The sequence below is a fragment of the Micropterus dolomieu genome, linkage group LG04, assembly GCF_021292245.1.
Source record: "Micropterus dolomieu isolate WLL.071019.BEF.003 ecotype Adirondacks linkage group LG04, ASM2129224v1, whole genome shotgun sequence".
NCBI lineage: Eukaryota > Metazoa > Chordata > Actinopteri > Centrarchiformes > Centrarchidae > Micropterus > Micropterus dolomieu.
The window spans coordinates 15,200,264-15,215,038 of record NC_060153.1 but is presented as its reverse complement, the minus strand read 5'-3'; the positions used below and the strand labels follow the sequence as shown (position 1 = coordinate 15,215,038).

At 40.3% G+C, this 14,775-nt stretch overlaps 1 protein-coding gene across 6 annotated transcripts in view; it reads left to right on the top strand.

The window, feature by feature from the left end:
- The window catches only part of rbfox2 (RNA binding fox-1 homolog 2), a 38,429-nt gene that overhangs the window by 15,450 nt on the left and 8,204 nt on the right, over positions 1-14,775 (top strand). For 5 of the 6 annotated variants that reach the window (XR_006824726.1, XR_006824725.1, XM_046046769.1 and 2 more), the window contains 7 exons: positions 5,360-5,566; positions 7,517-7,687; positions 8,091-8,144; positions 8,257-8,349; positions 12,208-12,295; positions 13,539-13,595; positions 13,699-13,843. Coding sequence is in view for 4 of the 6 variants with exons in the window: in XM_046046769.1 (XP_045902725.1) it covers positions 5,360-5,566; positions 7,517-7,687; positions 8,091-8,144; positions 8,257-8,349; positions 12,208-12,295; positions 13,539-13,595; positions 13,699-13,843 (815 nt within the window). In the remaining 2 variants the exon portion in view is untranslated. The remainder of the gene's footprint in view (positions 1-5,359; positions 5,567-7,516; positions 7,688-8,090; positions 8,145-8,256; positions 8,350-12,207; positions 12,296-13,538; positions 13,596-13,698; positions 13,844-14,775) is intronic. The other variant, XM_046046768.1, reaches the window with a different exon arrangement.

Sequence of the window (14,775 nt, the reverse complement as noted above, 5' to 3'; positions counted from 1 at the left end):
TATACATGTATATATATATGTATATACATGTATATATATATGTATATACATGTATATATATATATGTGTATATATACATATATGTATATATATGTATATACATGTGTATATATATATATGTGTATATATACATATATGTATATATATGTATATATGTGTATATATACATATATACACATATATGTGTATATATATATATATATATATATATGTGTGTATATATATATATATGTATATATATATGTATATATATATATATGTATATATATGTATATGTGCATTACCTTGTGCAGGTAAAATACTCTACATTGGTCTCTAATTTGTTAATGCTAAGTACTAACTTGTCATTAATAATATTCAACATTTAATGACTTGCTGTAGCACGTCAAACTTTTTATAATGTCCCGCCCCATCCAGGCTGCGATTGGTCGGTTGACGAAAAGTGACTGACAAGCAAGTCAGCCAGCGAGCCAAACCTTTCCTTATCTTCTTGTTTTCTCCTGTCTTACTGCCAGCTGCAGTCGATGTTTCTCTGTCACTGGAGCACCGGCATTTCTCTCGGTTCTCCGGTGGCGAGTCCGACTATGTTTTGAACGATTAGCGGTGGGGCGGGGAGGAGGGTTACGGTAGGTTGTCTTAAAAGTTACTTGCAGACTGCTCATAAATCATTTTTTTTTCTCATTTTACGTTAGCTTATCTGTTTTTAGAGGCACATGCAAGAGCCCGGTGTGGGCGGAGATTATGAGCAGCCTACAGCGCACACAGAGAAGAGAGCGCCACACGCACTCTTACTGTTTTATTAAATCGCACACTTTTTGCAGTTACGTAATCACACGTGATTAAATTAATTGTGCAGCCCTAGTGTGTGTGTGTGTGTGTGTGTGTGTGTGTGTGTGTATACATATATATAATCTCCAAGATATCATCTGTGTGCATTATTAAAATCCAAGGCACTATCATTCTGTCGGAATTGCATCACAATGTGTCAAGTCAAAGACTGACTCATCTGTAGTTGAGTGAGTTGTGTCATGAGTCATCAATGTTGGGACGGAGTGCGACAACACTGGAGCCATGATGGACATATTATTGTAGAGCAGGAGGGTCGTTTTCCCAACAAATTCGATAAAAGGTAGAATGTTTTTGCTATTAAATTTTGTAGTCACCAATATGTGGTATCCCTGAGTGAAGTTTCTCAGTGTGTCCTTAAATGTTTTCCTTCCTTCATTTTTGGTTACCCATATAATTTTTTTTGGTTTGAACAGCCCAAGTTACATGGAATCTGATCTTTTACATATATTTGTGGTCCAAATCAGATACAGGTCGGATTTGTATGAAATACAACCTCAGTCTGGACCATCAGATCAGAATTCATGTGACTCTGACGTCAGTCTATAGCAACAGTCATCACAATTCTCCGCTAGACAGTCGCAATGAATGAAAAAGCTCCACTAAAAGATAATTAAAAATGCTACTTGTCTGGGCAGAAACAGTAGAGGGAGAGTGTTGAAGGGCTTAGACCTGCTGTACAGTGCCTATGGGCAGCCACTGTGGCTGAGGGAGGAGGGGTTGATAAAAATGCTAGTGCGCGTGTTCCCGTAGGGCCGCACAATGCGGAAGGTACGCACAAGATCCAGGTAATTTTATACGCGGAAGTCATTTTTTTGAGCTTCATGCACTTCTGAGCAGCTGCCTTCGACACTGTTTTCTTTATACGTCTATGGGTTCACCATCTTGGTTACTCACATTCATGTTCCCCTCAGGATAATTTGGTATAACACCCATAGGTTTTAATTCCCAAGATATTTGAGACTTTACCTACATATATACAGAAAGTGTTACCTCATTGATGTAAAATGTTGATAGTGTATCATCTGCTTTCCACTTCCACCTCATTTTACCACTTGACCCAACCTTTGTGATCAACTTTCCCTTTGTAGCAAGGCACAGGTCTAGTTTCTCTATTCTGTTTGTCATCCAGGTTAGCTCTTACCTGGTCACTCAGAATGACTTTCTCCACCTGCTATCATTTTCACCTCTGCAAAAATAGTTAATCTAGAATAGGCTGATGCAAGAGGAAGCCACCCAGTGTATCATTTAGCATTTAATGTATTTTGTCTCCTGCAGTTAAAAGCCCAACTTAACTGACTCATTTCCTTGTTGTTGCTCTCCTTTTCTTTCTCTCTGAATATAATGAATTTAGGATGTCTCATCAGAAGATTTCAGCTCATGTTCACATTACCATCAGTGATGTAACAGTGTGGATCCTTCTTTTTTTCATAACAAAGAGAAACCTCTAGTTTAAAGCTTTTGTTCATTAATTACAGCATAAAAATACAACTATTATTAACAGAAGAAAAATTGAAAGGGTTGGTGAAATAATGTATGGAAACACCTTGAAAATGTTAGATAATCAAAACCCTCACTGGGCACAATCACTGCAAATAATGAGCAAACGTTTTCTGAAGACCAAGGTGTGTTATGGTGGTCCTGCCGCATGAAACTAAGGCAGGGCAGGAAGGCAAGGATGTGAGGGATGTTGTCACTTAGCAAAAATCTTAATTTGGATGCTTGTGGACAAGATTGGAAGAGGTTCATACAGCTGCAGGGTTTAGAGGAGCGGACACAGCTGCTATTTGAAAATATGAATGAAGTTAAACTTGGACTCGGTGGTCAGTAATCTGGCGGCTGTATTGCTTGAGTGCTAGGCTCTGAAGATGGAGAACGTGGTTTCTATTCTGGCTGAGGTGAAGACTCTTCACCTGGCAGAGGAGCAGCAGAAAGCAGTTCAGGGATTAAGTATGAAAAGAAGACATGTGCATTGAAGAGGATGGCATCACAGTTTGGTACCAGGTTCACAGTGTTGCGATTAATGAAAAAACACATATTTACTGTATGTTATCAGGAAGTGGATGGAGTGAGATAAGAGGATTGCTGGATGGGGTTACGCTGCTGATCACAACAGACTTAAAGATGTCAGTGATTAACGTAGTGCTTGTTCCACAGATTTGTATTGTGGTTGAGCTGCTGAGAGCCATTCATTTCAAAAAGTACTAGATCCTACAGTTTTTACCATGTTACTTTAAAAACCAAAACACAAATAAAAATGTATGTTATCAGTTTCATAGGGACTTGACATGTATACATTTTATTTGTGCCCGTTTTATTTATTAATAATTTCAATATACACATACCTTACATTCACATAATTATTCAAAGAGGATATAATTTGTAAAGGAATTTATAAAAGAAGTTAGGATTGGTACATAAATCAAGGTTTTAAGGTTTTATTAAATACATATAACACTGTTATTTCCTTTGGTATGTTGTAGCCTTCAGTCCTGTTCATTATGTAAATTTATTGAGTGGCACAGAGCCTGCAAGGGGCGGCATTTCCTTTTAAATTATACGTCTAATAACAAAGTTTAGCAACTAGTAAATTTACAATCTAAACACTGATTAAAAGTAGCCTTGTTTTTTTTTTATGTTGATTAGTAAATTATTTCCACCTGACGAGATTGATTCAAAGAAAATAGGTGAGATTCAGGATAAATAAGTGCACCTTCAAAGTAAAGAGATAATTAATTTGATGTTTATTGCGCATGCTGTCGTGCCAATGATAATATGTTAAAATATGTCTGTTTATCTGTAAAAATTGTATTGCTGTGAATAGCGTTAGTAAGTTATTTTGAATCTTGTAAATATTCAGTATAATACAGAAAGTCCAGTTGTATTTACATTTGTGTACCTGTGTTATTTACAAGACAAAGTTTCCCTCTCTCTGTTGACTCGGTGCAATTCAGCTGTCGCTGCTCTCATGTCACAATATCGATGTGGTCCATGTCGACCGTGTGCATCCCCTGGTTTGTCACTGAGTCGAGGGGCCTGGCTACTGTACCACAGGTGCAATGCTGAGAAAGGTCAAAAGCTGGGAGACAGATGGCATGCACACACAAACTCATACATGCACACCCTCCCACACACTTTTAACAGTCCCAAAGGGACAGAGATCTATTGTGCAACTCAGATGGGCATTGCTGTAGCCTGTCACTCACTCACACATGTACGTGCACACACACAATGAATGTAGCCAAGCAGATGTCTTGTAAGCATGGAGTCTTTTTAGTAGTGATTTCCATTTTGTTGGTGGGAAAAAAAGACACAGAATATTACTTTCGCTAATTAATAATAATTATTATTATTAGTGCCTGCTTTTTTGCTATAACTGTTACTATTACTGCATATAATAATAATAATGAAAATAATAACGATAATGATTAAAATTAGGAGCGGAACAGGGAGACAAAAAGATTAAGAAATATTGGCATCTTAAACTTGTTTAACAGCTGTTTGATATGAATTTGTTTTTTGGGTGTCTTGTTCCCCCTTAAGAAGACTTGTAAAGGCTTTGTTGGTCATTTCACTTTCCACATAATGCCATCATTGCATTAGCAGCATTGTCCCTGTGAGCATGTTAGCATGCTGACGTTAGCATTTAGCTCAGCCTCATAGAGCCTCTAGCATGACTAATTAGTCTTGTTGTAATGTTGTTTATAAACCAAACCAAAATGTGTTCTCATTATGTTACATTCTTGAATTGATTGGCCACCCAGTGGAGTTAGTAGCGAGTTAAAAAAAGACCTGAAAGACAGACCGTGGCTCTTCTATCAGTCATCACCTTTTATCATCCATCCCTTCCTTTTCTCTCCCGTCTCTGCTGTCTCCCTCCACTCTCTAACTATTACCATTTAGGGTATCCATGCGCCACTGCCAACAGCATGGAATGTGTGTGTGTGTGTGTGTGTGTGTGTGTGTTTTGTGTTATGTTATTGCCTGTGTTGAGTTTGTGTTTCGTCATGCGTTAGTGGGTGCCTGCATTGTCCTCCTACGCACTCGAATGTCAGTAACGTTCGGCAATTTTCTGGGGGTAATAATGTGCACCAAATACATGGGCAGGCTTCCTTACTAACAGTTGGTCTCTGTGTGAGCGTTTAGGTGTGTGGGTGTTTGCGTGTCAAAGGTGGTTTGTGTGCAGAGGCGTTTGTGAGTGTGTGTGTAGGTGTTAGACACTCACCATTGTACAACACACTGAGTGTGGAGGCATCTGACCCTCAATAATAGATGTGACTGCAGTGAATATTTAATGGGTGGAGGGTGTAGACACATGCACGTGTTTATACACACACACACACACACGGGGAAATGGAAATATAATATCCATGCCTGTATGACTTTTAGACTGAGGCACTTGGGAAAGTGGTCTCCGTGTGTTCGGGTGATGCTCTCAGTAAAGGATACTGTGGAAGTTCGCCAGCCCACTACTTTAGCTTTCACTCATTCTTCTCTCTTTTTCTTCAAACAGGGCTCTCAGGATAGTGCTGGCGGTCAGGAGGGACTCGTACCACCACCTTTCTCAGCATTCCCTCCACCTCCACCTCCGCCCCCCCAGAACGGCCTGGCCCTGGATTACGGGGGCAGCCTGTATGCAGCGGGGGCCGTCCAGGGCCCCGTGGAAGCCAGTGTAGCAGCAAACAGCGCCGCCAACGCTGCCAACAGCCTCAGTGTTCAAGTGAGTGCCAGCCTCTTCCTCTGTGTGCAGCCCACATCAGGTCTTTGCCTTGAGAGGGCGCCGAGAGCAGAGTGTGGAGGAATATACGTTATAGATTTTTTTTTAAATAATAGTAAGTCACTGGGATACACCAATCTGACTTTCTACTCAACATACCAATTCTGATACCCAGAATCAGCATGCTGACCGATTGTAATTACAAATCCGATACCGTTGTCCGTTTTTCCTTAATCAAAAATCTGTAAATCTCTCTATGTAAAACTGATTCAGATCATTCCTAATCTTTGTGTAAGCCAACTTAAAGCTATATCTACACATGCATTCTTAAAGAGCAGCTAGCTTTGAACCCAAGACTGAAGTCCAGAGCCATTTAAACTGCTAGCTTAATGTTAGCTTAGAGGGGCTTCAGCAGATGTAACGCAGGTGGAGAGGGACAGAACAGGGTATGTGAATGATTGTGGGGGAAAGTGTTAATTTGCTCTAAACACTACAAGACTGATCAACACTGTAAACTACTATGTACTAGTAACAGTTGCAATACTTCTACAACTGCTAGGCTTACTCTCTGTTGCATGCTCTCAATCGCTCTATACTCCACACGGTCCACGCTGCTGACTGTTGATTGCTTTATTTTCCATTTTATTAAGTACACCTAGCTAATGCAGTCTAGAGTCCTGCAATAAAGTCTTTCTTCGTGAAGGTTATAATATTCCGTTTTTGTTAACCAAAATTATCAGATCATTTTTTCACAATTTTAAGTGTGTTGCTTTATTGTGCATAGGGTATGGCACCAATATTGGTTCCTGAACCATACCAATTTTATAAAATCCATTTTAACACAAGAAAATTACATTACACATTACTACAAATACTCCCTTCAATGAGGAATGTGTTCAAAGATCTGGGAGCAGCTGGAGAAACTGTTTTTAATCTGCACTCCTAACTCAACCTGGATAACTAGACTAAAATGATAAAACATATGAAATATCTGTACAGTATTGGACTATATAAAAAATAAAAATAACTGTCAAAAGGAACATTAATAACAAACAGTAAGGCAGCAATGTACCATTGTAGCATTTTCAATAGATGTCTAATCCAAAGATCCGGTCAACAGCAACACCAGGTTTGTTGTCATTCTTTAGTTCCCAGGGACCTATGTTACCCACCCCATTCGCTTAATATGACATGGGCTATAATGGGAACTCATCAAAGGGGGTTCTTATTACCATCTTAGTTTAATAGGCTTACATTTGAGGGAACTTATCAAATGGTTGGAGTCGTGGAATCACCAACATAGATTAACGCTTCCTTAGGTTAAAAACATGCAGCTATAAAACATTAAGCATAGTTTTGTGGATTAAACCCAACCCAAACAAGAGTTTGAGTCAAGTATAAGTAAAATATTATCCACAGAGCCACCCACACTCAACACATGTAACTTTTTTTTTTAGAGATCTTCAATGATGACCATTGGTTATGTTGTGTTAGGAACATGGATACGCTCCTGTCATCACCAAATGACAAGGCACCTTTCAATGCTCGTTACTATCGACACAGTTCAGTCAGTGAATGGAGTACCCGGGTATCCAGGTGTTTCTGTTAATTTGTCCTATCAGTTTATATCAGTGAGGGTAGGCTAAATAACTGAATGAAGTTAATTGGCAACTATTTTGACCATCCATTAATCATTTTAGTTGCTTTTCAAGCAAGTCCCAAATTGTATCTGTTTTTGGCAATTTGAAAACATTTTTTGGGGTCTGGGAAATTATGTGGGCAAAATATGAATTGATGAATTGTCAGTTGCAGGCCTACAGCTACCACAGTGTAAACAATAAAACCTGATGACAAATTGATATTGTCTGATGGTATATATCGTCTTTGCCCAACACCACAACCCTCTCGTCATCTTCTGTGTCTCTTCCTTTTGTCCCTGTCCCTCTGTTCCAGCAGTCAGATGTGTCCTCTCAGATCGATGGTCAGTCAGGGGTTGGGTCGGGAGTAGGAGGTGGCGGAGGGTCTGCTGGGGTTGATGCGGATGACAAGGGAACCCCTAAACGCCTCCACGTGTCCAACATACCCTTCCGCTTCCGAGACCCTGACCTACGGCAGATGTTTGGGGTATGTAGACTGGAATATTCCGCCCTTTTCGCTTTGAATCACCACATAACAATTACCCAGAAAAGAAGCCAATCCAATGACGTCAGCTACGTTTGTTTCCTATACTGAAAAGTAGGTTCTGTTTGTCTAAAAAACAAAACTTTTACTTGGAATGTCATCGGGTAGAATGGTTATTTTGGGTCAGGTGTAAAAATCTGGCCTTGTGTTCGGTTTTATATAAGAGGAATGACTTTAAAATGTGGTGCAGAGAAAAGGGCAGAGTCGAGGAAGATATGTTGGAAGGAAAGACCTGGCAGAGCTGGCTCCTTGCCAGCTCCTCATGGTTGAACAGTGCTGACACCCTGTGGCAAAATGCAGCACATGACGTGTTCAGCCTCTTAATTTTCTGCTTTTTATTTTTCAGCAATTTGGCAAAATCCTTGACGTCGAGATCATATTCAATGAGAGGGGATCCAAGGTAGGAAGTTTTTCTAAAATTAGTTAACAAAAATGAGCCCAGCGAAAGCTTAACAGCTATTTTCAACCTTCTCTCACTTTTCTTTTTCCATTTTCCCCTCCTCTGCTCGCAGGGCTTTGGTTTTGTAACATTCGAGACGAGTGCAGATGCAGAGAGGGCCAGAGAGAAGCTTCATGGTACGCTGGTGGAAGGACGTAAAATCGAGGTAACTCACCACCCTCATCCCCCTTTTCTGAAACAGTGACCATTTTCTCCTGTGAGAATGAGAATGAGTTTGTTCTGGTCGTTTCTGCCCCAGAGGTTTCCGGATGGCTATATGTGTTCAACTCTAACCCCTCTGGCTTCACTATAGCATGGGGCAGTGGTGCCGTGCACACAGGCGTCCCTTTTGACGGCACTTCCTGTCAATGTTTATGTTGTTGTTGATGTTGTAGGCTGCCCATTGCACCTTGATCTTAAAGCTCTGTTTGCAAAGCATGTTGGGTGGAGTGGCTACACAACAAGGCATGGCCGGTGAGACGTCACTACGACATGGTTGCTGATGATATCTGCTTCTGTCACAGCATGTAGGATCTGTTTTTGTTATTTTGTATTTTCCTGCACCTTTTCCATCACCATCATCACTTCTTCCATGATCATGATGGGCAGCCATTTTTGGTTTATGGTTGTGTTTACGACTGAAAGGGCAGTTAATAGCCTCTCAGCTATTTTTCCTCTGAAAAAAGTGCTTGCTGGTGTCTGTAAGAGGCTACTGTATGTTGCATGGATGGATCATAAGGTCAGATGTCAACTGGGAGTTTTTACACTCTTACAGTTAATATTATGTGGGAGGCTCTGGGTATGCATTTTGTTGAAGATTTTTTTAAATGTTTGATGTGTTAAGAGACTGATGCATGATGGGGGCATTTTCAGGGGGCAGTTTTTGGGAATGAAACTGCCGTGAGTAGTGTGGTGTCATTTCTGATGCTTCAAAAAGCTGCTTAATTTCAGACGTGCGAGATGGATGGCACAAAAAAATAGTTTTGTATACACACACACACACACACACACACACACACACAGAGTTGCATCCACCACTCCTGAAAAAGAACACCAGATCTCATGGAAGTGCATTTTGTTGTGCCTTTTTTTTTTATCAGCATGAGCTCAGATTTCAGTTGCAAATGGCCTTGGAGATCAAATACACCATGCTTTCGCCATTTGCTCTGGCTCTTGATTATAAATCACGCTTTTGTTTTTACTTGCTACTAAAGCTCCTCTGCATGGTCTTGAACGTCCTGCACTCTTCTCTGTCTCTGTGTGTGGGTGTGCAGAATTAGAAATATGGAGGGCGGAGAGAGAATGAACATGTGAAGAGAATGCAATTGATAGCTTTCGTTCCCTCTCCTTTCCTTGTTTTTTTTAAAAGATTTTTTATATTGGTTCTCCTCCATCTATCTCCACTCTTTCACCAGGCCAGTCTGTCTTGTCTGTCTCTCCCTGTTTGTGTGTCCCCATATGCACCTGCATTTCTGCTGTCCGTCTCCCTTCCCCCATATCTTTGTCTACTTCCCTGTCCTGTGATGTAGTCAGGACAACGAGATTAAGTTTGATTTTGAGTGATTATTTTCAGTTATTTGAATACATTTTAGGCAATAATAAGGGCTAGTTCCCTCCAAAGTTAGATTTTAATTTCTAACTTATTTCTGTTTCCATTTGTTTGCTACTTTTTATCAACTTTTATGATCTGTGTTTGTAGAGGGGTTTAACCAGGAGAGGCTAGATTGTTGTCAAATGGCTGATACTTGTAGGTGACTGTTGACACGTGACCTGTTACATCACTCCCTCTCTACCACAGGGTGGGGGTTGCTATTCATTACCTCGTTCTGTTTGTTTGTTTTATTTTGGGTCATCATTTCTTTTATTACATATATATTTTCTCTATTTCCCTGATGATTTTTGTATGTTGTTGTTGTTGTCAGTCTCCACGGTAACTGCTCGCGTGTCCTCACGCCGTTTCCCTGGCAACGGTAAGTTGTGTACACATGGCATCATCTTTGAATGACCCCTCCCCCCACCCCATCCGTCAAATTTGAAATAAAATGCACCCAACACAAATGAAAGACTCCTTTACTGAAGGGGGCTCGATTGATGGATTGACAGAACCTGATTGGCTAATCCTGTGATTGATTGGGGAGGTGGTGAATGAAACGATTACGAGATTAGCCATTGACCGCATGGCATTATTAAGGCCACTTGTATAACTGAATGTACTGCATCTATCTGCAAGTGCAACAACTATGACTACCACTTCTTATGCATTCATTCCAATCACCTCTCTAACTGCATTCAGCATTTAATTCCAGAGCTGTATCCTGCATGGTTTACTCTCTTTCTCGTCATCTGTATGACGCCATATAGTACTATGTCATCTCTCTGTGTCATGTGTCAGCCAATAGCTGCATTTCTGCACCTTAGTGGGACAGCATGCTGAAGCATGAGTGCTATGTTAGCTTTACTGGTGAGAGGATAATAGTTGTCTGTATATCATGGTGTACTGTAGTACTTGATTATCACTTTCTGTACCACACTTGGCTGCAGACAGTTGTAGAGGTATGGCTGCTTAGATTCAACATACAAATTTAAGATAAATCTATTTTTATATATATATATATATATATATATATATATACATATATATGTTGATGAATAGTGTGCGCCCAAAAAGGATGCACAGCAAATCTACTCTTCATGTGAAATATGTACTCTTTTAGTACAAAATCTATCATTAAATCATTTGTAGCAAATCAAACTTAACCATTTGTGCCACTGATTAAGTAACAGCAGCTTTTCAATGTTCTGATTTCTGTAAAGAGGTGTCCTTGTTTTACTTTTTGATCAGTTTGGTTCTGGATGGTGTGTGTTGGTGGTTGTGTGCTTCAAGGTCTTTCTGGTGTGCGACACTGATCTGAAATGCCTGGCAGTGTTTCACAACCATAGTTGGATTTATTTATTTATTTATTTATTTATTTATTTATTTTTGAGGAATGATATTTGCATCCCCCATCCTCTCTCGTCTTCATCTGGACTTCTTGCTCTCTCTCTGTGTCTCTGTATTCATTCTTGCTCCATTCACCACTTCTCCATTGTTGCTCATGTACAGTTAGATCAAATGTAGGCAAACAGTCAGATGTATTTTGTATGTGTGTATCGCATCTTGTTGTTTCTGTTTGTTAGAAGAATTGCACATTTGGATGGATTGTTCACTCTCTCTGCCTCTCTCCTCTCCACATCATGTATGTGTTTTTCTGTGTCTCTTCATGTGGACTGGCTCCTCCTCCTGACCTGCATCCCTCTATATTTCTGTCGTTCTCTCTCCCTCCCCTTCCTCCCTTTTCTGTATGATGTGTAGTTGATTGGGAGGGCTGCCAACCTTTTTTGATTGGTCTCTTGCTGCATCTGATGCTTGCTGATTGGCTAGTTTTGCTCACCTCTGGTGATGTGATTTGCTCTTGATTGGCTGCGTGTAATTTGTGTATGAACTCTTCGATGGATGTTTTTTTGCATTGTGTTCAACTGATAAATCTGCCGCTTAATTCACCTTCTTTTTCCCTCCTTTTTTTAAAGGTAGCAATATAATGGTCTTGGATTTCTTTTTGAATGCTTTTGTTCTGAAATATATTGTGGTTTTCTTTGTTCTGTGTGCCAATGGTTGCATTGTTTGTGTGCAAAACTGCCTGACTACTCACCAGGATCTTTGTTTTCAATGTCTTTCTCCTTCAAAAGAAGCGCATGCATCAAATACCATTGCTGCTCATCAACAGAATTAACCTCATAAGTTTGAAAATAAAGCTGTTTAAAGTATAATGACACCTCACACGTAAAGCACACAGGTAACATGAAAACTCTGATCAACATGAATGCAGAGTATGTCCCTCATGTCTCACATAATATATTGAGTTTAAATTATAATGTGATTTGGATTCTGCATCATTTTGATAAATCCTCAATACTTGTTTATCTGTTGTCTGTGTTATCTGAACTGGTTTGATTTAGCATCCTGACCACGTTTTCTGGTGTCCAGGTCAATAACGCCACAGCCAGAGTCATGACCAACAAGAAGATGACCACACCTTACTCTAACGGAGAGGCCCTCGCAACTCTGCCATACGGTAATGCACATCTCTACCTTTTGTTAGATATGTGCTGACTGGGCTGGGCAATGTGACTGAAATTAGTATCGCCATATAGGTAAATGTGTTGAATTCTGATTATGTATCACAATATGCTGCATATTTGTAAAACTACATATAAGAATTACTGTACTCCCCTTATACCTGTTTCACTGTAATGCATTGTATATGACGAAACAAAAGAAAATCTTCAGTTACGCCGGGAATCCACTGAATCAGTCTACGGCACGTTACAGCTGCGCCACGGTTGAAATGCGTCCTCAGCCCGGTGTCAAAGTGCACTGGAAGCGTCTCAGAAGCGTTTCAGCAGTGGAGCGTGCAGCCTGCCCCACGTTATTGACTTGTTAATGATTTGTTATTTTTGTGCTTCTGCTACCTTCTTCACAGCTCTGTGTGACCCCGTTTCGTTCCGTCAACTTCAGGCTGCATTTCCCACAGGGAGCATTTTAGAATCAGAGCGTTTTGCCTGACTTTGCTGATATGTTTAGATTTTGTTGATCTTGTAACCAGTGTTTGCATTTTGTGCTTCTACTGATTAAGTACGCTACGTAGTTAAATGATTTCCTTTTGTGTCCGTTTTAACCGTATTTATTGTTGTTTTACGATCGGGAGTCTCCACAGGGTATTTTATTTTGAAAATTGAAGTTCTATGCCGTTCTGTGTCTGACTTCCTGCCTGGTTCGATCTGCTCTGTCCTGCTTGACGCGGCTAGCGGCAAAAATAGACCTGCTACCTATTCTCTGTGGAGCAGAGCGGAGAACCGCTTCTGGGACGCGCTGCGGCCGCAGCTGGTGGATGAGCATTGACTATAATGGCCGCGATTAGCTCCGGCAACCGCGACGCAGCCGTAACGTGCCGTAGACGGAGTCAGTGGATTTTAGGGGTTACTCTTTTCTTTTAATGTTTTTTATTACTATTTTGGACTTAATATGGACTTTAGAGCTTTGTAAAACTAAGAGGATATATTTGTAATCATGATGAGACTCCAATAAAAAGAAAAGAAATGCATAATAATATTGAATAGAATTTCTGTCCTGGTAATGGCACTGAGTGAAAGCATGTACAGACAAACACTCGTGAAGTTTTATACATCTGCTCTTTATAATGAACAGCAGAGATCACTGTGAACACATGCACAAGTCATGAAATGTCTGATCGCTTCTATGAGTTCTTTGTCAAATTTTGCTCTAAATGTACGCTGTCATTCTTTTGTTGGCTACAGCTGGATGGAAGTTGAGTCCCATGGTTGGAGCCATGTACAGCCCTGAACTCTACACAGGTATTCCAACAAGGATTAGACTGACGGAGACACGACGCACAAATAATATTGTAATCTTAGAGGTATTTGAGATGCTGTTCTTTTTTTGTCTCTTCTCGCTCAGTACCGGGGTTTCCATACCAAGCAGCAGCAGCAGCTGCCTCCACCGCTGCGACCTTTCGAGGCGCTCATCTCCGGGGGCGTGCCCGGCCGGTCTACAGTGCAGTCAGGGCGGCTGTGCCACAACCTGCCATCCCTACCTACCCAGGGTAAACACGCGCACTTAAATAAAAACTGTTAACCAGAGGGGTGTACTATAAAGCGAGAATAATTGGTTAGCAAGGTATGCCGAGTCTAAAGCCAGAGTTTTCAGTGTCACAAAGGTGGCTGTCTTTTAACCTGGCAAGAAGATTACCCACGATAACTTTAGCTGCTCCAGAGGTTATGTTCAGATTTTCAAATTTAGATCGGATGTAAAAAATGTCACAAATTAATTTGCTGACGATATTCTCTATGAGTGATATAGATTGTTATACTAACAGACATGTTAGGTCGTACATTTGTAAAGGCAGTGAACAAAGCCGTCGTGTTTCCACAGGAAACCTACATGCGTTCAGTTACTGAAAATGCAAACTACTGTTTTTATGTTTGGTGCTGATTTGCTGCATGGTGAATTCCATGCATCCTTCATTATGGGACAGTGTCTGATCTAAATGCTTCTTGAGTATCATGTTTAAATGTATCAAATTTAAAGCTTAAGAGCTCTAATGTACAGCTGTCATGTTAGTAATAAACGGCAGGCACTGAGTGGTAAAATAAATGTATTAAGTCAGCAAATTTAAATGGTTAACAATTATCGGTGGAAGAAGACTCAAATGACGCATGAAATGCCTTTTTATGGGAACGTGCACAGATCCTGACAAGACAAACCTGGGTTAACAAAGAAAGTTGATTATCGCTGTTTGGGGCTTTAGGTTTGTCGAGCCAGCTAACACAAAGAGAGCCTTGTTATATCAAACTTGCTTCGTAGTACACCCCTCAGTAAACTGCTATTGATAGTTAAAGCTAGACATAATATTATGCACATGACTTTTCTAAATGCATGTCTTAGCTTAGTTCAAAGTAGTACTTCATAATTGTGCATGGTGTGTGTTTTGAATATATTTTTATTATAGATATTGACATTGATAGTTTGCCGAGC